Source organism: Lemur catta, chromosome 18 (assembly GCF_020740605.2).
Source record: "Lemur catta isolate mLemCat1 chromosome 18, mLemCat1.pri, whole genome shotgun sequence".
Classification (NCBI taxonomy): domain Eukaryota; kingdom Metazoa; phylum Chordata; class Mammalia; order Primates; family Lemuridae; genus Lemur; species Lemur catta.
The window spans coordinates 13,203,338-13,225,669 of record NC_059145.1 but is presented as its reverse complement, the minus strand read 5'-3'; the positions used below and the strand labels follow the sequence as shown (position 1 = coordinate 13,225,669).

Below are 22,332 nucleotides of genomic sequence, written 5' to 3'. Positions count from 1 at the left end.
TGCTGGAAAATCTTTAACCGACATTGACAGCAACACTTAGCGTTTTGTACTCCTGTGTTCACTAAATGCCTCTTTCCTGCTTCCTTTTAAGTATCCTCCTTTACCCAGGGCCCGTCCCAGAACTAGTCTCAGAACACAGATTGGTGTTAGGGAGGCAGAAAAGCTAATTGACCTGATAAATGACCTCAGATGTAAAATTCTAAATTGGAAGGGGCTGGGAGATCAGCTAGTGCAGTCCACTTATTTCACAGACGAGGAAACCGAGGTCCCGAGAGGTTAGATGGCTTGATCAACATCTTGCAACAAATTCAAAGCAGAGTCAGGATTCAGGCCCTTCTCCCCTGACTCACTTCACTGTGCACTGTCACAGCCTAGAGCCACAGTGGAGACCAAACCTTCAGGAGAGGATTAAGTGTCAGCACAGAGACCACCTTAAAGCCTAGTCTCCAGGTCCAAGAGCAACCCCGCTATTCCCCCCAGCCAAACACCTGTGATCGTAGCTCTTGGAAAACGAGCCATCATCCTGCCATACCTGTGTGTACCTACAGGGATCCTGCATTTCTCCAGAAGCCAACTTCTTGCAAAAACAGGTCCCTTAGCAGAGGGGAAGCTTACACTGTGAACACGCTGTGAACGGCAGGGGTCTTCCTCCCTAGGGAAGGACAGTAAGGGTTTAGGCTTTCTGGAGTGTTACTACCACCAAAGTCCCTGGGATGTACTAGCTCTGTGACCTTGCGCCAGTCTCTCCATCAGGAAATTAATGATGATTACCTTTTATTGCATGTACTCAGTGTGCACGTATGCCCATATGCCCAGCACTGTGTACACACTGTTTGTTCTTCACAATAACTGCATCTTCCAGTCTGCAAATGAGGTCACTGAGGCTCAAGGGGATGGGGACAGTCCCTAGCCCAAGATTATAGTGGCAGTCAGTAGTTGAGCTATGATTTGAACCTACATCTAAGTCCAGAGTCCTTGCCACTTCCACTGGCTTACAGTACGTCTCCCTTCCACTAGACACTCAGCTCCAAGAGGGCAAGGACCAGGGTGACTGGCCCTCCATGGAAACTCAGTAAATGCTTCCTAAATCAGCGCATGCCAAGACCCGCATCACTTTCCTCTCCCTTTCTCTCTGAAACTCACTGGCGCAACCATGTATTTTCTCTATTCCTGGGACGCCTAAACGGCTCTGTGTGCTACTTGAAATTGCTATTGTTTCCTGCCTCCCTCTTCCATGTTTATTTTTCCCCATTTCTACCATCTCAGTTTTCACTAAGACAGGCAAGATGTTCGGTGTCAAGATTATGGTATAATGCCTTTGGATTTCCAATAGGGTGACCCCTCTATAAACCAAGTTTTTGTTATGGGATATTAATATACATCTAATATACAGACTTCTTAAAATTATACTGTCATCTTCTTTTTGTTTTTTAAAGCTCTTTGATTTAGTGTACAGAGAAGAGACCTTGCTTAATGTCATTAAAAGTGTCACCCGCAATGGACGGTCTATCATCTTGACAGCGGTTCTGGCTCTGATCCTGGTTTACCTGTTCTCAATAGTGGGCTATCTTTTCTTCAAGGATGATTTTATCTTGGAAGTAGATAGGTTGCCCAACGAAACAGCTGTTCCAGGTGGGTTTGGGATCTTCTGATCTTTTTTCATGTTAAAAGAATATTTCCTGATTATAACTGAACTAAAGAAAATAATGACTTTAGCGATGTAGATATCTCCCTGAAGACTATGAATTCCGAATACAAGGCATAGCTCTCACTTTATCCAAAGGGCGATGTGGTATATCAAATGCTGCAGGTGAGTGGCCAGATCTTACATTTAGTTTATGTTCTAACATCATATTTTAAACTAGTACAAGTTTTTTATAAAACAAATTGTTTTATATATATTGAAAGCATTGGCATAGGCAGCGCTTTGACTTAGTAAATCTACTTCTAGGAATTTATACTTAAAGAAAAAAACCTGCTGACTATGCATGTAAAAACAGACACATAGGGGAGGCTGTTCACCGCGGTGTGAAACTGGAAGCTGTCTAAGTGTAAGGGGGTGTTGCATCAGGGGGTGTACCCATGGGGTGGCGTCCCCTGCACACAGCTGCACCTTTGTAAGCCTTCGTGGAAAAACACCCACAAGAATGACAGAAGGACCACAACAGTAGGATCACATGTATATTTTTTAATTAAAAAGCTCATATGTATATATATTTTTTAATATAGATGAATATACTCCAGACTGCTAGCAGTGGCTATCTCTGGGGTTTTTTTTTTTTTTAATATATGCAGGTTTTACAATGAGCTTGTGTTATTTTTATATATAGCAAGAACAAAAGAGATTTCCAACTTTGAGAATGAAAAAAAATGACCATATACTTGAGTTATACCCAAGTGTTCTTTCCTCTCAGTGGAAACAGTTGGCACTTAGTAAAATATTACTGGTTTTTCACCAGGCCGCCAGGCACCCTGAGTCTAAGGAACAAACTAGAATTGTTGTGACCGACTGAGCCATGCAGCCGTTGTTTTCTCCTTCCTGAATTCTGTATTCTTGGCATGTAACTGCAGCCTCAGGCCAGCCATGTTAGGGTTCTGAACTCGTTGGTCTGGACCTTGGATTTCCATGAGGCCCGCTGGGGCCACGGAGACTTGGTACAAATCTTGCTGGAGTCTGTGTGTTCATAGTATCGAAGAGTTTCAGCGGTTTGTCTTTAAAGTTGGAGAGGTGCTATTTAAGTGTGATATTTCTAGTAAGCCTACAGGAATTGACATTTTTGGCTTTTTTCCCATCCAGATCACCACATGAAAGTGTAAATTGCATCTCTGCTTTGAATTTATATGCAGGATTCTAGGGTGTTATTTATGTAAAGAATTGTTTAATCAGCCGTGAATTGGGGACTTCAAACATTTTAACCATATGCTGCCAGACTGTTCATCATAAAATTCCTTCTTTCTCCCAGAAACCAGCGAGAGTTTGGCAAATGAGTTCCTGTTCTCTGATGTGTGCAGGGTGGAGACTGGGGAGAACTGTTCCTCTCCTGCACCCAAAGAAGGTAGGACCTTGTGGCCGTCAGCCTCGAGCTAGTGTGAGACTCCTCCAGAGGCTTAGATGATGCCGGCGATGTTGGGAGCAGATTAGAGCACATTTACTGCTCAGAGGCAAGGCCTGTAGCAAAGAGGAAAGGCTGGGGAAGACAGGAGAGAGAAAGGGAAAAGAAGGCTACATGTGAAGAAAATACCTGATTAGACTCAGCCAGTTTTTGCTGAGTGCCTGCTTTCTGCCAGGGACTGTGCTGTACTCCTAAGAGACAGTAATGTGGTGTGGGAGACAAGCAGGTGATACTAGATAGGTGATTACTAGAGAGTATGCAAAATGCTGGGAATGAGGATGGAATACAGGAGATAGGAGCCAGCCTGATACTGGGGTGCGAGAGTATCATTGAGAAGGTGATATTTAAACTAAAACAGAAGACTCCTGGGCAAAGGAGGAGAGGAGTAGGTATTCCAGGTGGAGGGAATAGCTTATCTAAAGGCTTAAAGGTTAAAAAAAAAAAAAAAAAAAAAAAAAAGTTTGGGAGATTAGGAAGGAGAGTAGTAAGAAATGAAGCCAGAAATAAAAGCAAAGGGTTAGACCATGAAGGATCTTACATGTCAGACAGAGGAGGTTAAACTTCATCCAAAGGACAGTTGGAGGTTGTTGAAAGGGGAGCGATAAGATGAGATCTGTGTCTTAGCAAGGCCATTCCCACTGCAGCTGGCAAAAGGAACAAGGTGGCCAGCAAGGGATGGTTCCTCCATGAACCAGTAAGAATGAACAGCCTCCAGTGTAAAGCAGTTTATCCAGAGGACCTGCTGTAAAACCTGCCATCAAACTGGATTTAGTCCTCACAGCACAGTGAGGAACCTGGGTCCGGTAGCATTAGCCTCATCTGAGAGACAAGATGCCTGTGACTCGGGGTGGTTAAGCAACTTACCTGACGTCAACTGACTATTCACAGCTGGGACTACAGTTTAAAAATCTGAAAAGGATAAGGGAATGTTTTAGATGTAATAGAGGAAGGACAATACTGTCATAGCTTGAGAAAGTAGCAGGGGTTAGCGATGAAACCAGAATGGCCCCAGATGACTTGAGCTTTTGAAAGGCAGTGCCGGACTCTTGATCTCAGTCCTTCTCGTGCCTGTTGGCTAGAAGATGGCATTCAGGAAACATAATTTCAAAATCAGCCCCTTTCCCCCGCCCGTTTTAAGTGTGTTATTCCCCGCGTGCTGACAGAGCTGGTCCCCGTGGAGGAGACGGAGCAGGATAAGGAGCACACGTGTGAGACGCTGCTGATGTGCATCGTTACTGTACTGAGTCACGGGCTGCGGAGCGGGGGCGGAGTGGGCGACGTGCTCAGGAAGCCATCCAAAGAGGTAAATCAATCCCGAGGGGAAGGAAGGGCACAGGGGGCGGGAGGGGTGGGTGGTGAGAGCACAACGCAGTGGTGTTGAGTGTAAACTGAAGACGCAGAGGAAGAGCCCGAGCGGTGCTGAGTGGCTGCGCGGAGCCAGCTTGTCCGGGCTCCCCGCCTGCGTCGTGGCGTGGACAGAGTGGCGGGACCAGCTGCCTGCGGGGCAGCTGTCTGTCCCCATCCGGGAGGCTTAGGGAGCGCTGCCTTCAGGGCCGTGTCGGGCCTACCCGAAAGCCTGTCCCAAACCCCTCCCGGGTGTGTCACGCCACGCTTGGAGAAGTCACAATTTCAACACAGGCTGTGACAGGAGACACGGTCGTGGGCTTTAGCTTCCGCCCAAGGAGACACGGGGCTCACTTGGGTGACGAGAGAAGCCGACTGACTCGGGCCCCTCTCTGTTCCAGGAACCCCTCTTTGCTGCTAGAGTGATTTACGACCTCTTGTTCTTCTTTATGGTCATCATCATCGTCCTTAACCTGATTTTTGGGGTTATCATTGACACTTTTGCCGACCTGAGGAGTGAGAAGCAGAAGAAGGAAGAGATCTTAAAGACCACGTGCTTTATCTGTGGTGAGTGTCACCGCCCGGCTTCGGCAAGGGAGCAGAGGCCGGCGTGGCAGAGGCACGTGGCGACACCGGGTGTGGCGGGGCAGGTGTGTGCCCAGTGCTCTGTGGGAGGCGGCACTGCTTCCTGTTGACACTGTCCTCGGCGTGACTGAGGCTCCCCATCGCCCTGACCCTGCTAGGAGGTGTTGACATGCGGAGTGCTGGGGAATTCTGTGCCGCGGTCGCCGGTGTGTTTCAAGCAATGAAGTTTTGGGAAGCAGAAATGTGACCGCACAGGATTTCAGACAGATGCATCTCAGGGTCCTTTTATTGCTGGACGGCCTGAGCTCCCCTCAGTCCCATTCTAAGTAGACTAGAGTGGAGATCTTTCATCCAGTCCCGGCCTGCGGGTGTCTTCACTGTGGATGGCGTCAGGCTTTGAGTGAAGAAATATTCCTCTTAGAATAAATAGGGTGGTGAAAGAGTTCAGAGCTTGGGCTTGGGAGTCAGACCTGGGTTCTGATTGGGCTTTTGCCACTTACTAGCTGTGTAACTGTGGGTTAGTCACTTAACTTCCTCAACCTTTTTTCTTCATCTGTAAAATGGGTATAATAATATTCACTTTTCTGCATTATTGTGAGAATTAGGAGAGAGTGCTGTGTGACACTCCTAGCATAGAACGTGGCACATGGTAGGCACCTGAGGACAAGTAGTGAACTGCTACTAAAAGAGGTGCCTGGGGTCCCAAAGAGGTCATTTTCAGAATAACTACAGGAAAAGATATGTAAATGTAAACGAACTGTGTAGGCGTTTAGGAGCTGAGCAATCATTTCAGGATTATTCATAATATAGTTACTAAATATATAAATTTCCTACTGATACGTATAATAAAAACATGAGCATTTTCCATTTAAAGACTTAAATTATTTGACTTTTGCCCCCTTAAAAACTTTTAAAGCTTTTTGTTTTGACACAATTTCAGAGTTACAGGAAAGTAATAAGACTAGGATAGGCGGGGCACAGTGGCTCACGCCTTTAATCCTAGCACTCTGGGAGGCCGAGGCCGGAGGATCGATTGAGGCCAGGAGTTCAAGACCAGCCTGAGCAACAGCAAGATCCCGTTTCTACTAAAAAATAGAAAGAAATTATCTGGACAACTAAAAATATATATAGAAAAAGTTAGCTGGGTATGGTGGCGCATGCCTGTAGTCTCAGCTACTTGGGAGGCTGAGGCAGAAAAATTGCTTGAGCCCAGGAGTTTGAGGTTACTGTGAGCTAGGCTGATGCCACGGCACTCACTCTAGCCTGGGCAACAGAGTGAGACTCTGTCTCAAAAAAAAAAAAAAAAAAAAAGACTAGGACAAAGGATTTCTCTATACTCTTCACCCAGATTCCCCAAATATTAATATTGTATCTCGTTTGCTTTATTCATATATACACGCACTATTTTTCTGAATAGTTTGAGTGCAAGTGGCTGACATGATGCTCTTATCCCTAAATATTTTAGTATGTATTTCCTATAAATCATTCTCTTATATACAACAGAAATATCAAAATTAGGAAATTAAGGGCTGGGCGCGGTGGCTCACGCTTGTAATCCTAGCCCTCTGGGAGGCCAAAGCGGGTGGATCGCTCGAGGTCAGGAGTTCGAGACCAGCCTGAGCGAGACCCCGTCTCTACTAAAAAACAAAAAAATAGAAATAAATTATCTGGACAACTAAAAATATATATATAGAAAAAATTAGCCGAGCATGGTAGCGCATGCCTGTAGTCCCAGCTACTTGGGAGGCTGAGGCAGTAGGATCGCTTAAGCCCAGGAGTCTGAGGTTGCTGTGAGCTAGGCTGACGCCACGGCACTCACTCTAGCCCGGGCAACAAAGTGAGACTCTGTCTCAAAAAAAAAAAAATTAGGAAATTAAAACATACAATATTAGTCTCTAATCTACAGACATTATTTAGATTTCACCCTTCATTCCAGTAACGTCCTTTGTAAATCCCAGGGCATGAATAGCACTTAAGTCACCATATCTGTTTAGCCTCCACTGACGTATTTTAAGAATATAGGTCAGTTACTTTGTAGAATGTCCCTTGATTTGGGTTTGTCTGATGTTTCCTCATGGTAAGATTTGAGGGTATGTATTTTGTAAAGGAATATCAAAGACGTGTTGTATTCTTCTCACTGCATCCTATCAGGAGGCACACGATGCTGATTCATCTGATAACCGGTGACACGAACTTTGATCACTTGTTTAAGGTGGTAATTGCAACTGTAAGCTGCTCTTTATGGGAAGACAGTTTGACACTTTGTAAATACCCCATTCTTTTTTTTTTTTTGAGACAGAGTCTTACTCTGTTGCCCTGGCTAGAGTGCCATGGCATCAGCCTAGCTCACAGCAACCTCAAACTCCTGGGCTCAAGCGATCTTCCTACCTCAGCTCCCGAGTAGCTGGGACTACAGGCATGCACCACCATGCCTGGCTAATTTTTTCTATATTTTTAGTTGTCCATATAATTTCTTTCTATTTTTAGCAGAGACGGGGGTCTCGCTGTTGCTCAGGCTGGTCTCGAAGTCCTGAGTTCAAACAATCCACCCACCTCGGCCTCTTAGAGTGCTAGGATTACAGGCATGAGCCACCGCACCCAGCCGATATCTCATTCTTATATTAAATTTTCACCCACTGATTTTAGCATCCACTCATGATTTTTGCCTGAATCTATTATTATGATGGTTGCCAAATGATGATTTCCTTATTATTCTTTCTACATTTGTTAATTGTCTTTCTATTTTAGGAAAGAATTTTTCTTCTCCCCGTGTATATTCGTATATTTTTATTTGTAACAACATAGACTCATAGATTTTTATTTTATCCAGTGGACTATAATCTTTTGCTGTCATTATTTGATGCTCAGATTGCTCCATATTTGGCCAGAGAGAGCCCCTTCAAGCTGGCTTCTGTGTGTAGGCATATCATTATCATTTTCTTTGTACTTTCTTACTTCTTTGGCACCATAAGATATTGCAGGCTCAGACTCACATTGTACCTTTCCTGACCCAGCCTGGGAATCAGCCATTTCTCCGAAGATCTTTGGTTGTTTTTGGTGGAGAATGGTATTTAAAAGCCAAGACCTGGGGACTAGATGTGCTCATTCCTACTGATGCTGCTCCCAGGGCTTATTAGGGTGCAGATCTAGAGGACAGGTTATGTGTGTGCATGTGTGTGTACATATGCACGTGTATCTACACCCATCCATATCTGTTTTTAGAAAAAAACTCAACATTACAGGAATCTTTCTCCCTTTTCATATTTGTGTTCCCTTCTTTGGCAGTGAGGAATCTGGCTCCCATTATCTACAATGTATTTATTTATTTGCTCAATCCTAGAATACATAGACACTAGTTTCAGAATTGCTCACCCAGACCTCATCAAAATATAAACTTACCAGCTAGAGTTCAAAATTTGGTTAAAGTTCTTATTGTCTTTGTTCTGTCTTCTCAAAAAACTTTTTTGAACATGTGTGCGTTTTGGCATTTACCTTGCAAAGGTACCTCACCGTTGCTGGCTGCCTGCTGTATGTGAGTGTGTCACACATGTTACCATTTAAGCCCTAAACACTCCTGCAGCCTAGGTGGCTGTCTTCTCATTCACCGCCAAGGCCACTAAGACCCGTGGAGCTTAAGCAGCCACTGGTAAGTGGCACAGGTGGGATTCAAACCGGGATCTGTCTGATTCACACCTGTGTTCTCCTGCCACAATGGGGACGTGAATGCATTTATGAGGCCAACAGAATCCAACTCCTGGCAGAGAGGGGAGACAGCAGCCTCCTCTGTGTTGACAGTTCTGTGATGGATTTTTCTGTACCATGACTGCTCATTTGGGGCCGGGGGCTTTCTGTCTCTTTTTTAGGCTTGGAAAGAGACAAGTTTGACAACAAGACTGTCACCTTTGAAGAGCACATCAAGGAAGAACACAACATGTGGCACTATCTGTGCTTCATCGTCCTGGTGAAAGTAAAGGACTCCACGGAATACACCGGGCCTGAGAGTTACGTGGCAGAGATGATCAAGGTGAGTGGGAAGGTCTCCGGGAGGCCCCGCTTCTGTGCTGCGAGCGTGGTCCTGGCAGCCGGGGAGCCGCCCTGCAGAGAAGCCACAGCTGAGCTGGCTGAGCCCTCCTGACGGATGAGGCGCGGTACTCTGTGAACTTGGTGCGTCCTCTCAAGTGGTCCTCGGGAGCCCCAGCCGGGTGGCGTCAGCCTGTTAGAGGAGGAAACACTGGGGCTCAGAGGTTAGCGCATAGACGTGGGGCTAGAGTTTAACCCAGATCAAGCTCCACAGCCCCAGTTCCCGTCTCTTTGTTAATCTGCCTCTCTTCTTGATAATGCTCTTTTTTCCCCTCTCCCGGCCTCTAAAGCGGTGTCTTAAAAGCAAAGTGATCACGCTGTGTAGTTCAGCCTGATTTGTGTTTGGCCTCAGCCTCGCCTTTCTGGGAGACGCTCTGCTAAGCATCAGGAAGGGAGCGTATGATGGAGGGACTCGAGTCCCAGTCTAATCTGCCCGCTGATGGGAAGTGTGGACTGCCGAGTCGCGGCAAGGGCGAGAGCTGCCGCGGGTTTTTAGAGAGCTCTTCCCCGGCAGGGCTCAGCGGAGGCCCCAGATGTGTGCGGTGGGAGTCCCGGGCCAGCTGTGCTCCAGACGTGTGCTTTCTGAGCTGCGTTCAGGTGTTCAGGGGCGTCTGGCAAAGTGAGCAGCCGTGAACTGTGAACTCTGGGGAGCTTTGTGGTTTGCACTGACTCACTCGGAGGAGCAGGGGAGCCATTAGCCGCTAAGAAAGACGACGAACACAATCCGGGTACCTGATCATACGTTCTCCTAAATGAGCCTGCCTGTGTTTCCCGTGCAGATGGCACTGTCAGGCTATTTATGTTAGGATACTGGAAGTCGGGCCTGTTCGGGTGGGCATCGTCACTGGCACGCCTGGACGCGGGGCTTGTGGTTTCATTGCCGGCCGGGCAGCCTCCCCTGCTCAGTCCCCGAACACCCACATCACACGGGCTCGCGGGCCTCTCCTGGGTTCCGGAGCCCTTTCTGGGGATTCTGCGCCGCCTGTACCCTTGAGGACCTTAGAATCTAATTCCATGCTTCTCAAATTTTAATGTACACGTGAATCATCTGGAGAGCTTGTTAAAAGTCAAATTCTGACTCAGCAGTCACTGCCAGGACTTGAGATTCTGCATTCCCAGCAACCTTCCAGGGGATGCCGCTGCTGCGGGTCCGTGAATCACCCTTCGAGTAGTAAGAGTCTGACAGGAGACACAAAACAGATACCGGTTTAAGAAATTACTGTCCAGACCGGTTATGTGAAAGAGGAGGAGAAATATCCCTAATCCTTTCTGTGTCCTCAACCCTCTGCAGTCTGTGAAGTTCTTCCACATCTCGCATTGTATTTGGTCATTAAAATCACCCTCAGTGGGAAGCCAGCAGGGGGGAGCTTCTGGAGTGAGCAGAAATGGATGAGGGATCATAGCAGACACAACTTTTGAAAGAGGAGGATAAAGAGACAAGAATCATAAGGTTAGCAGAAGGGAAGGAGAAAAATGAACACAGAAGAGGGGGAAGAGACACAGGTTCCAGAGTGAGGGTGGTGGTGTGTCCCCTTTGACAGATGAAAGCCAGGCTGGGGCTGAGTGACTTGCCTGGGAACAGCCCGGAAGGAGCAGAGCCAGGATTCAAATCCAGGTTCGTCTGAGTCTAGAAATCACCCCATGGTCATGTTGTTGGTAGGAGACTGGGAGGGCGCCGGTGATTCTGGGCCAGGTGGGAGCAGACTCCTATTTTTAAGGAGATTAGGAATTCTGGTGGGTGCGAATGCAGATTTTCACAGGTGAGGTTTGCAGGGTCAGCACACACTAACTGAAAAGTCCTCAGATCCTTTCTTGTCCCCCAGTTGTTGACACTGGCAAATTAAATGCTATTTAATCAGCATTCACGCTGACCCAAACCGGTCTGCATGAACAGATGATGACCTTCATTTGCATTCAGTGCCTTAATGTCTAGAGGAGATGACCTGTACTTTTCACCCTTGTCACAGGTCCCTTTTCTCCCCTCACTTTGTTCTTTTCTCTCTGAAGCATTTGAATGGGCCCTATCTTTAAAAAAATCTTCCAGGAGCCAGTTTTGAAGTTTTCTGTTAATCACCCTACTTTCCGGTCACAGAAAACTCTGGTGCACTTTTGGGTTTCTGTCTCAATCATGAAGACTTAAAGGAGTCTTGTGAGCAGTCACTTGATGAGGATTAAGAGCCAGGGTGACCTCTAGCCTGCCACCCAAGCTGGGCAGAGCCCCCTGCTCCGCGGTGCTCTGAGAACCCGAGCGTTTGCTGTGCGTTCCCCATCCACGACGTCATTCTTTGATTGTATGAGACTTCTTGTCAGAGAACCTAAAAATCTGTAGCATCAAAGAATTCTTAACTGTGAATGTCAAGGTTGCTGAGGAACCACATGTTGTGTGTATCAAGCAGTGGCTGAGAGAAGTGTTAGATCCACCCGCTGAAAGGTTGTGCCTTTTTGCCAACACTGTGTTCAGTGGTGTTTAGTCTTGAAACCACACGAATCCCTGCTGGGGACTCCTAAGAGAGCATTAGCCACAGCAGGTGGGAGCTGGGGGTGCTCAGCTGAATCATTCAGCCGGGGGGCTTCAGCCCCATGGGACCTCGGAGCTGTGGTGCAGAGGCTACCAGCCCACACTGTGGCCCCGACTCAGTCACGCCCTGTGGAGGCAGCCACCGCCAAGAGACGGGGTCCCCACCAGCCTCCCTCCTTGGCAGGGCATCTTGCCCATCGCTTCTGGGAGGAAAAATCAGTTGATCTCTTTGGAAAGCCAGCCTCAGACGGCTGCAGTGATTCCACCGTGGAGGACAGAGAAGGAGCAGCTGATGCACAGTGTCCGAAATGGACGGAGAAGCAGGCTGCCCTTTGGCTTTCCCTGTGTCCCAAAAGAAATCTTTGAGCTGCCTCTCCCGCGGCATGCAGGCCTCCGGAAAACCACCTATCGCCTAGTGACAGAAGGTTGGGGTGTTTCATGCTTCTGTGGCTCTACTTTAGCCCATTGATGAAGATCCCAGAGCCTCCCAAAGACTTGTGAAATAGCAGCTGCCAAAAGGCCACCGACAGAACCCATGGGGGAGGCAGCCGGGAGCAGCTGCTTGCAGACGGCAGCATCAGGGATGGCAAATAGGTTGTCATCGCAACCAGCAACCGGTTAGTCTAATCTGCCCGGGGACTGTGTTGAAAAGAGTTTTCAGAAACTCACGCTGACTTTGAGACAATGACATCTGACCAGTCAGGAACGAGAGGGGTGAGCAGAGTGGCTGTATGCAGAGCGTGGCCCTCCCTGCCTGGACCCCGGTCCCAAAGGTGGATCTCCTCCTTTGGTGGCTGCTTGACCTTATGAAAACACGAGACAGTCCTGCTAGATCAGATACAGCACCTTTCCTGATTCCTTCTGGAACCGGCCCACAGTCAAGAGGACAGGACCTCTTCTCTCTGTAAGTGGCATCAGCGCATTTCCTGCCGTCCCAGGAGGGTGGGAAAGAAGACACACGCGAAGCAGCTCTGGCTCACAGTTTAGAACTTCACAACCAGCCGTTCATTACAAATTAACTATGTCTAAACATAACAGAGGAGCACATATTCTCATCTCTCTTCTTCTGGTCTGCCCCTCTCTCCTTTCACTGGAGATGGGCATATCCTGGCAAAGCCATGGCCAGGCTGATGCCTACCATGAAGCTGTTCCTGCCCAAGAACTGGAGGCAGAAGATCCAGGGTTAAGAGTCTCAGCTCTGCTCCTTCCTAGCTGTGTGACCCCAGGCAAATGATGGGACTTTGCCAACCTAAGTTTCCTGTCTGTAAACTGAGGTTAATGCCACCTCACTCATCCGTTGGGCAGTGCAGATGAGATGAATGTGTGAGACCCGGCAGTTTGGTAGGCACTCATGGAGGGAGGGGACGGGTGACAGAGCAACTGATGGCGGGCCTAGAGCACAGGCAGCCAGGAAACAGGGGCTGCGGGGCTGACGGCAGAGCTGATGGGAGCATCGTTTCCTATGGTTCAAAGACTAAGACACCCTGGCTGTTCGCACGGTGCTGCTAGGAAAAGTCAGAGTGGGCATCTTGACTCTAAGAACTTCTCATTGGGAGAATCCCTATGTCTTCCTCTCTCTTAAATTTTAAATCTTTAAGTGTCCTTAGATGTTGAGGCAGGGCATGGTTGACACTATTGTTCTTTCTCCGTTGAATCAGGCAAAGATACTTGTGAATTCCACCCATGTGATTAGTGGTTTCCTCCACTTGCTTTCACTGCCCAGAATCAGGACCTCATTTGATTTGAGGAGTGGACCCTGAGTTCTGTGTATTCAAGACACACCTTAGATTATGTCATGACGTCATGCGTGGTTTGCTAGTAGGTTTGTCCTTCACCTCAAGCACCTGTTGGAAGGTGGTACTGTCACTCACGTGACCAGGAAAACTAACCGTCCTCACAGTAACTTACAGTGCCACTTAGTCCAGCAGAGACAGCCTCCTGTTCATTGACTTGGGCCCCAGACAGGGCTGTGCTTTCAGAGAAATGTGACTCTGGAGTGACCTCACATAGCCCTTGGCAAGTCAAGGCAACGGGAAAAACCCCGAGTTTCCTTTCCCCACAGTAACTAGAATTTGGTGTTACCATAGAGAGTTTTGGTGATAGCCTTTTAAAGTTAACAAGGAAAATTTTATTAGCTTGGATCTGCATTTAAGTTTTCATAATAATTTATGTGTCACACACCCTTTTTTGAATAACTTTAGCTCCGTTTGGCTTTGCTGTAATGCCAGCTGCACTGAGACTTTGTGTTAGTCCATAGATGATGATTTGAAAGGCTATGCTATTGGATGTATTTAATCTGAATAAGTGGTAAATTCATTGTGAGTACTTTGCCCGAGAGAATTTAAATACTGCACAGTAGGCATGAAGTAGATAAAAGATCGATACATGATTCCCAGCAAAGACATAGCAGCCCATTTTTCTACTACAGGCAAATACAGGAGACTAAAGTATTCTTGAAAGTTAGAAACTCAAGAAGCATTAAGAAGAGAGATTGGTTAAAGAAAACCAAACAATAACTTAAATATATAAGGCATCTCTTTTGCTAATTAAATATAGATTTCATTTCTATATGTTGGAATTCCTCCCTGTTAACAGAAGTCTTACATTTTCAGAGGAGTGTTTTTGAGTGATCAGATATTGTTCAATCACATTTCAAAATGTTCTGATATCTCGGGCTGCTGTGGCTACCTTGTCTTCTCCAGGATAACACGTAAACTGACTACCAAGATGGACAGTGAAATAAGGGGGCAGAACCTGCCACCCCGCGACAGCCTGAGTGTCTGGGAACCGGAGTGGTCCGTGCCGGGCTCCGCGCTGCCGTGGCAAGGCAGATTGGATAACAACCAGTAACAGGTCACATTTAACCAATACGTACGACAAGCACACTGTGCGTGCCTCATCTCCCTTAATCCTCGTCACAGGGTAGTCGGTGGCTCTACTGCCATTTTACAGACGGGAACCAAAAGCTCGGGAAGGTTGGGCAGCCTCTCCAGGGTCGTGCTGCCGGGGAAGTGCTAGGGCCGAGATTGGAATCCAGAGCTGCCGAAGCAGAGCTTGCCCTCGGGCTGTCCTGTCCCACACATCCACGTGTGGCCAGAGATGCGGTGCATCCGTGCACGGGCACACGCCCTCCGTGTCGGAACGGGCAGCCGTTGGTTGTCTGGCTTTTCTGACTTGGATGGGCGGCAGCACACACCTCCCCCCAGTGGCACGGCATTAGCCCCCTTTGAAGAGGCCAGATGCAGAAAAGGCTCCCTGGGGGCCTGGGGGGAGAAGAGTGGGAGAGACTGCTAGCACCTCAATCAGCAAGACCGAGGTTAGATGGGGTGTCATTCTCAGATCGGCCACCTCAGGTACTACAGGGGTTGTGGAAATGAGAGGAATTTGAGGAAGGGTATAAAGCACAGCTCTTGCAAAGGATATATCTGAAATCTATATTAATCTTGACTTGCTAAAATATGATAAACTTCACTACCCTCACTTAAGCTTGAAACAGGGAATGACATGTCCTTTGGTATAACCAGATTTGGGGAGAGAGAGCAGTGTGTAAGTCAAAGGAGAAGGACAGTTCCCTAGAACCACAGCCAGCCTGGAGCTTCCACACCCAGGTGACTCATATGAGTGAGTAGAACTCCTGATAATTAAACATTAGAATGTCTGGTCCATTATCCTTTAAGCCTGATGCCGACTTTTTCTCACAGCTGGGGTGGACACCTTTCTCCTCCCTCCCTTCTCCTCCTCCTCCCTCTTCCTCTCCCCCCTCTTTTTCTTTCCACCCCCCCCTCCCATTTTGCACACATGACATTCCTTTGCAGATTTTTCAGTTTGTTTCGTTATGTATTAGTTCACTTGATTTCTTCAGAAACGAGCTGTACAGGGATATGAAAGCAAAGGAGCAGTTTTCCGGATCAAAAGTAGCGTCAACATGGCAGCAAGTGGAATGCTCTCAGAAGGTCGCGGGTGCTTTCCACATAGGAAGGGGGAGTGCAGAAGCCCAGATTCCTGGAGAATGCTTTTCTGACAGCTGTGGGCAATTTGCACCAAAAAAAAAAAAAAAAAAAAAAGACAACCTAAGAGAGAGCCTTTTTGCCTGACAACATCTCGGGGTAAATTTTCCAAGCAAATAAATTCTATTAGTGAATTAAGTACTACTAAACATCTATGAAGAAACATTGTGAGAAGACTCAAAAGCAGTAGGATATCTGACCCCAGCACTTGTGTTTATCTATATTTGATAAGAAGACACAGGAAGCAGACAAAGTCACAAGCGACAGGCTAACAAGAGCAAACGATCACAATGGGAACTGAATACTTGCGTGTCTCTGCTGTTTACAGGGGGAACTGGCCGAAGTACTGCACCTTTCTTGACCCAAGAGAGAGCTGATGCTATAAAATCTGCAGACAGGCTCTCGCCAACGTGGGGACAGCAGCTTTCTGCCAGGGGTAGTCCAGGGAACCACGTGAGGGGGTAGAGAAAGGAACTCTGAAATAGAGACGGAGAGTTCCTTGTGGAGCATAACTGGGTGACAGTGAGGCCCTAGATGTGTCTGGGGAAGGGATGGTGGCAGTGGTGACCAGAGTAAGGGAGTAAACAAAAGTTCACAGAGCCATGGTGAGGGGTCTCAGTTCAAGGAAAGGAGAAATCAGAGTCCCTGCCAGGCAGCACTTAGGAACAGGGGCAAGGGAGGAAGAGTCCAGTGGGGCGTGCACGTCACCCTCCCCGGCCTGCTTTCCACCCGCGTTTTCGCCGCCTCTGTGAGTCAGGCGGGCAGGTCCCACTGCAGATAAAGTGACCTGGACACCCTCCACCTCGTGCAGGTGCGCAGTAATGGGTTTGGGTGTTTATACTGGAATTCCGGTGAGGGTGCTGGGAGGAAGGGAGTGCCTGGATAATCACCTGGGAGGCCACCGGGTCACCTGGGCTCTGAAAGCCTTCAGCCCGGGGCGAGGATACAGCCTGTGCTGCCCTCTAAATACGATTCCCAGAAGGCGTCCTGGAGTGAGCTGACACCGTGGCAGAGTTCAAGAATATCACAGCGAGGGAGAGGCGCAGAGGGGTTTGGCACCGGCTTCCCGGTGGCTGGAAACAGCGTGTCAGCGTCATTGGACTCGCGGCCCAGCCGGCCAGGCCTGCTCTCGCCCCACCCTCCGCACTGCAGCTTGGGTTCGCGTCCGCGGCAGCTGCACAAAGCAGTTGCTGAGCTTACGCTTCCCCACCCAGCCTTGTGGCACATTCTGCCCTTTGGTGTAGAGGAGATAAAGTCACTTCATGGGCACTTTTCTTTCACTGTGAAGCACTTGGCCTTTGGAGCCCAGTTCTGCGCTGACCTCCCGGTGCTCCCTCTGCATTTTCCACATCCTGACCTTCGTGGAGGGTGTTGTAGGTGCTGTCTGTGCCAGTGGGTTGGGCAGGGCCATCATCTGCCCTAAAGGAATTCGTGTTCCAAAACAGAGCACGGGGGCAGTCAGGTATGCCCAAGAGTCCGGTCCCTGAGACTGCAGGACGTGAGGGCTGTGCACAGAACTGTTAGACCCGCCAGCAAAGGTTCGTTTCACCACCTGTGAAACCAGTTCTCCCCATTGGTTATTGCATCTAAGGATGTAAGTACACGCTGGTATATATATAAAAAATATTTGCATATGTACGCATTCCCCCAGCCAGGCAGATTTTGTTGATAAGCTCCAGAAATGCCCTTTCTGTGTCCTGTCCTCACCTCCCTCCCTTTTCTCCCACTACAGACGTCCCCTCTTGCCCCTTCAGTTGCAGACACCCTGACAGCCTTCGTAACCCCTTTATTTCTCATTCACTCTAAGTACTGACTGTCTCTGGTAGAGCTAGACTGTAGTATCATATGCTCCTGAGAAGCGTGTAACCAAAACAATGCTCTAACCCAGAGAAGGTTCTGAATTTGACTCTTTATACAGTACATGTATTCGGAATTCTTTAAGACCTATCTCTTTAAAATGAAGTCTGCTAGCACGTCTCTAGGGAATGTGAGAGTGAGGAAAAGATGTTAGTATCTAGGTACAGTCACTTGTATTTAAAGGTTGTACAGGTGGACAAGCCTCTGGGTTCTCACCTGTCACAAGGCCTCTGTCTGCGGAGCCTCAGTTTTACCACCTGTAAAATGAGGGCGTTGAACCAAAGGGTCTCTCTTGCCGTTTTTAGCTCTAAAATTCCACGAAGCAGTGTTCAGAGTGGTGACGGGAGTTCGTGAGATACAGACGGGGAGGTGTGGGCCTTAGGGTCTGTATTGGGAGCCAGGATGTGGGGGTCAGAGGCGGGAGAAGACCTTTGTGAGCAAGCTAGTAAGTACTGGGGTCAGAGTGCAAGGGGCAGGTTAGGAAAATGGGGGATTTGGCAAGGATGGAGGAATTTGGAGAATCTGCACATGGCAGGTGATCTCTTTCCCAGTTAAGAGATGAAGCTGTGTGGCATCTGTCTTCCAGACGGTGACGATGCCGGTACCCTCTCACCTCCTTATGACTCTAAGACGGTGAGAAAGATAACGTCTTCCTATCACCTCTTTCTCAGAGTGTGTCTAGGCAGGGCTGGCCTTGAGTGAAACCATTTCAGTCCAGATAAATTTTCCGGTATGTAAACCCATCAGATGATGAAGCTTAGATGGAACGATACTGTGTGTGAAGCAGCTTATTGGTGAGGGGGTGTGTGTGTATGTGTGTTCAAAGATAAATTTATTTTTTTCTGAAACAGCAGAGACCTTTGGAAAGATATTTAAGTAGGCTTAAAACAAGAAAAAATTATTGTATAAAAGTATTAAAAGATAAAACTTGAATACTAATGGAAGTCCAGAAAAGAATAGAAGAAAACCAATGAAAATTACTAAAATCTCAGGTAGAGCAACCTTGGGCAAACAATAAAAAAAAAGTTGCTAAAAATTCCCATACACAAGCACTGGGAACATTGTGGTGTATTTCTTAGCTAATTGAAAATGCAGAGGAAGTTGCCTAAGCAAATGTCGTCAGCCAGCTTGGATGCTGATTTGGGGAAAAGGGTGAGTTTGCCTGATTGTTCCTTATTAGGAATCTCACACGGGCTGGCCCTGCCCTTGTCCAGCATAGGCAGCGGCCCCACCCTTCTCTTCTGTGACCTCTGGGCTCCTCGACCTGGCAGCCCCAGGTGCCCAGGACCCAGCTGTGCCCCACTCCAAGTTGTGCACCCTGCTTTCTCACCGACCCTGTGGGCGCCTGGGGACACTTCACCTGTGGCCCCAGAATGACTTGAAAGAGTGATCGTGCAGCTGGCTCTGCCGAGAGATTTCATCAGAAATGGGTGTGGTTCTCTCTGCTGGCACGAGCCTGTCCTTGTTACGCTGTATCATCCAAGAACAACTATTAAGTGAGTCTGGGAAGGGTCATTGGTCATTCCAGCCCAGCTGAAGATTATATAATATGGCCTGTTTTGGTAATGTCATTCAAAGCTCAAAAACAGAACCGGACTGACACCTTGATTTGTGCACAGTTTGGACAACCTTCATGTGGCTTAGCTGGTAAAAGAGAAATCAGTATCTCTAAACTTTTATCCCAGAGAAAGAGAGGAACTAACTTGACACAGCACATGAGCACTAAAACTGGAGTCAATGTGTGCATTGCAGTGCTGTGACTCCCTGCTAGCTTTGTGACCTTGGCAGATGACACGCGGATTTACAATACTTTTGCATAGTGCTGGCCAGTTTATGGGACACTTTCACAGCCGTTTGTTTGATCCTTACAATAACCCAGTGAGGTGGCTGGGGATCTCTTTGGGGGGCTGGGGAGGACACAGAGACCAGGTTGGTCAGCTGACTCATTCGCCCATTCCTTGTCCTGTGTACACGTTGGAGAGTCACAACCTGAACTCTAGCTTCTGATTCCAGGCTGTCCTCTTTCTGCTGACACACTGATGTCACAAGGCTGTTGTAGACATTGACAGAATCTATGAAATACAGGAATATTTTATGTAGTTTGAGTTTACTGTACTTCTGGGAGAGAGAGAACTGAATCCTTGAATTTGGGGCTGGCCAACAAGTTCCAGGTGTGGAATCTTTTTTTTTTTCTTCTAATTAATAGACTATTTTTAGAGCAGTTTTAGATTTACCAAAAAATGAGGCAGAAAGTACAAAGTTCTCATACAACCCCTTCTTTCTACCTCACTCCCCCCACTTACCCCTGTTAGTAACGCTTGGCATTGCTGTGGTGCACTCACAGTTCATATGCCTGCATTGGATGCATTATCGTTAATTAAAGTCTAGAGTTTACCTTACGGTTCACCCTTTGTGTTACACATTTTCTGGGTTTGGACAGATGCCTAATGCCACGTACCCACTGTTACAGTGTCACACAGAATAGTGTCACTGCCCTGAAACTCCTCTGTGCTCTGCCTGTTCCCCCTCCCTTCCTCTGAGCCTCTGCCAGCCACTGGTCTTACTGTGTCCAAAGTTGGGATCTATTTTTTTTAGTTTTCTTCTTTTAATGTATAACAGGTATTGTCCATTGCAATTTCAGAGTCACTGAACATAGTTCAAGATGATTACCACCATTTTTCACCCAGACCAACAATTCTCTTTGGGGGGGGGGTTGCTATGATCTTGGAAAAATGAACTTCAAAGATTAATGGAAATGATCACCCTAGCTCACCAAAGGGACAAATGATTTGAAGTTTACTAAGTGTCCTGTATTCCTGCTTTAGAAAAGTTAAGTGTCATCCCCAGTCCTCCCTCCTCCTCCAGACACTGTCTGGGGTTTTGCACGAGGCCAGCGTCTGCTCCAAGCCCACCCTCGGCGCCCTCTGACCATTCCCGTCCCCTGAGCAGCCCTGGGCATTCTGGGAACGTCCGGTGTGTCTTCCCGCTTGGTAAGCTCTGTAGAGACACAGCTGCCACGTGAGCTGAAAGGACTTCTTCCCCAGGGGACTCGCGAGGGTAGAGAAGCAACCGGGCCCTTTTTTTCTAGGACCCATCTTCACTCCTGTTTCCTTTACCCTCAGGCCTCCCACCCTAAACACCTCACTCTAGTCTGGCTGTGAAAGAACTAAAGGATTGGCAATAAACGTCCAGTTGTTTAGGTGGTAAATAGCTCTACCTGAGCAGCCTGGCTCTGAGGAGGCGATTGATTACCTCGCAGTCTTTCTCAGAACAGCCTCTTCATTTGAACGTGGGAGAAAAAAAAAATACCCCACTTCTCAGAATGATTAGCATTTGCATCATACAATCCAACTTCCTCCTCCGTGTGTGTGTGTGTGTGTGTGTGTGTCTCACACACACACACACACACACACACTCTCTCTCTCTCTCTCTCTCTCTCTCTCCCCTCCCCTCTCCCTCTCTCTCTCCCTCTCTCCCTCTTTCCAGTCAAGAACATTTCAAGGGCTGGTCAGTGCCACCCCCGTGTCTAAAACTTTAGTGTTTGCTTTTGCAGGGACTTTTCCAACTTTACCTAGAAAAGAACTAACCAGAACCTTAGCACTTGTGGTCAGCCTGCTTCCGGCTGTGGCTTCAGTCAGTTTGTCTGCTCCGACAGAGGCAGCACTTGCTGTGACGGGAACTGCCCTGGCTGGATTGTAGGAGGCCCCGGGCAGACGGTGCCTAATGCCATTGGTATGTGAGATGCCAGCAGCAAGGAGAGTGAAGGAAGCAAGGAGGACAGCTCAGACCCCGAGTGGCAGATGTGGCCGGCCGATGCTCAGTGACCCCGTAGCCCTCTTCCAGCCTACCCTCCCGACCACATACAACACAGACACCCACCCAAGCCGTATTCACATATGAACAGTGTCTTAGTTGAAGATGACTTTCCCAAAAATGCGCTAGCAGCCAAGACAGAGACGTGTTTTTGGTCTTGAACAGACGACACAGGGGAGATTCTGCAAATGTTTCTAGGCCTCAGACCGGCTGGCTGGAGAGCCGCGGCTGACCCGCTCTCTGGGGTAACTCCGCACTCGAGCAAGCTCAGCATTTTGTATGAAAGTCTTCGCTGGAGAAAGTAATTGGATTCAGGTGTTCTCTCTCTGCTCCCATTTCAGTAATTGGGATAGGCCAGACATTTTCATTTTCTCTGCAGAGGGGGGTCCCGCTGGTGAGGAGCCTGACGCCACCCTGGAGCTTACCACACTGCACAGGGTGCAAAAGCAACTGGCAGTTGAGAGAACAGTTTGGCTAGAATTGCTCGTTGACTTTAACTGCTAGGTGCTCCTTGGTAATTTGAGATTTGACTTCACAGCCCAGCATGATTATTTAATTAAAACACTAGCAACACCTAGAATCTCAAATTTGGGGATCTACCCGCCTGAGTGCAGAAAAGCTAACAGTGCTTGCCACCCAGGGTATTTGAATTCTCTGCAGTTGAGCTTGTTTCCTGTGGTTTAGGATCTCAGTGGGGTCCCTCCTAGCCCAGCTTTTCATTGTTAGATATTCAGGGGACACTGGGGGAGACCCTGTATGGTGGCGATTGGTAAATTTCTAGATCAGGAAGTCCCTTTCTTGTCTTTGTACTGAAACCCTCCTGTGAAATGGAGAGAGAAGCTTTCTCCATAAAAGCAGAGTACATGGCCCATGTGGCTTGCAGCAAGTATGAGTTTCTTTGAAGTGTTGAGTTTTAGCTTTAACATTTCACTGAATTTCATATTCTGCTCCAGGGCATTTTTTAAGTTTAATATAAAAATATTTTCAATCATTGACCATTGACTAAAATGGACAT

General features: G+C 47.8%; 1 protein-coding gene across 3 annotated transcripts in view; it reads left to right on the top strand.

Annotated features, from left to right (window-relative positions):
- The window catches only part of ITPR1 (inositol 1,4,5-trisphosphate receptor type 1), a 321,821-nt gene that overhangs the window by 284,598 nt on the left and 14,891 nt on the right, over positions 1–22,332 (top strand). For all 3 annotated transcript variants that reach the window (XM_045530791.1, XM_045530793.1, XM_045530792.1), the window contains 5 exons: positions 1,437–1,632; positions 2,964–3,056; positions 4,277–4,416; positions 4,859–5,024; positions 8,906–9,066. In XM_045530791.1, the coding sequence (XP_045386747.1) occupies positions 1,437–1,632; positions 2,964–3,056; positions 4,277–4,416; positions 4,859–5,024; positions 8,906–9,066 (756 nt within the window). The remainder of the gene's footprint in view (positions 1–1,436; positions 1,633–2,963; positions 3,057–4,276; positions 4,417–4,858; positions 5,025–8,905; positions 9,067–22,332) is intronic.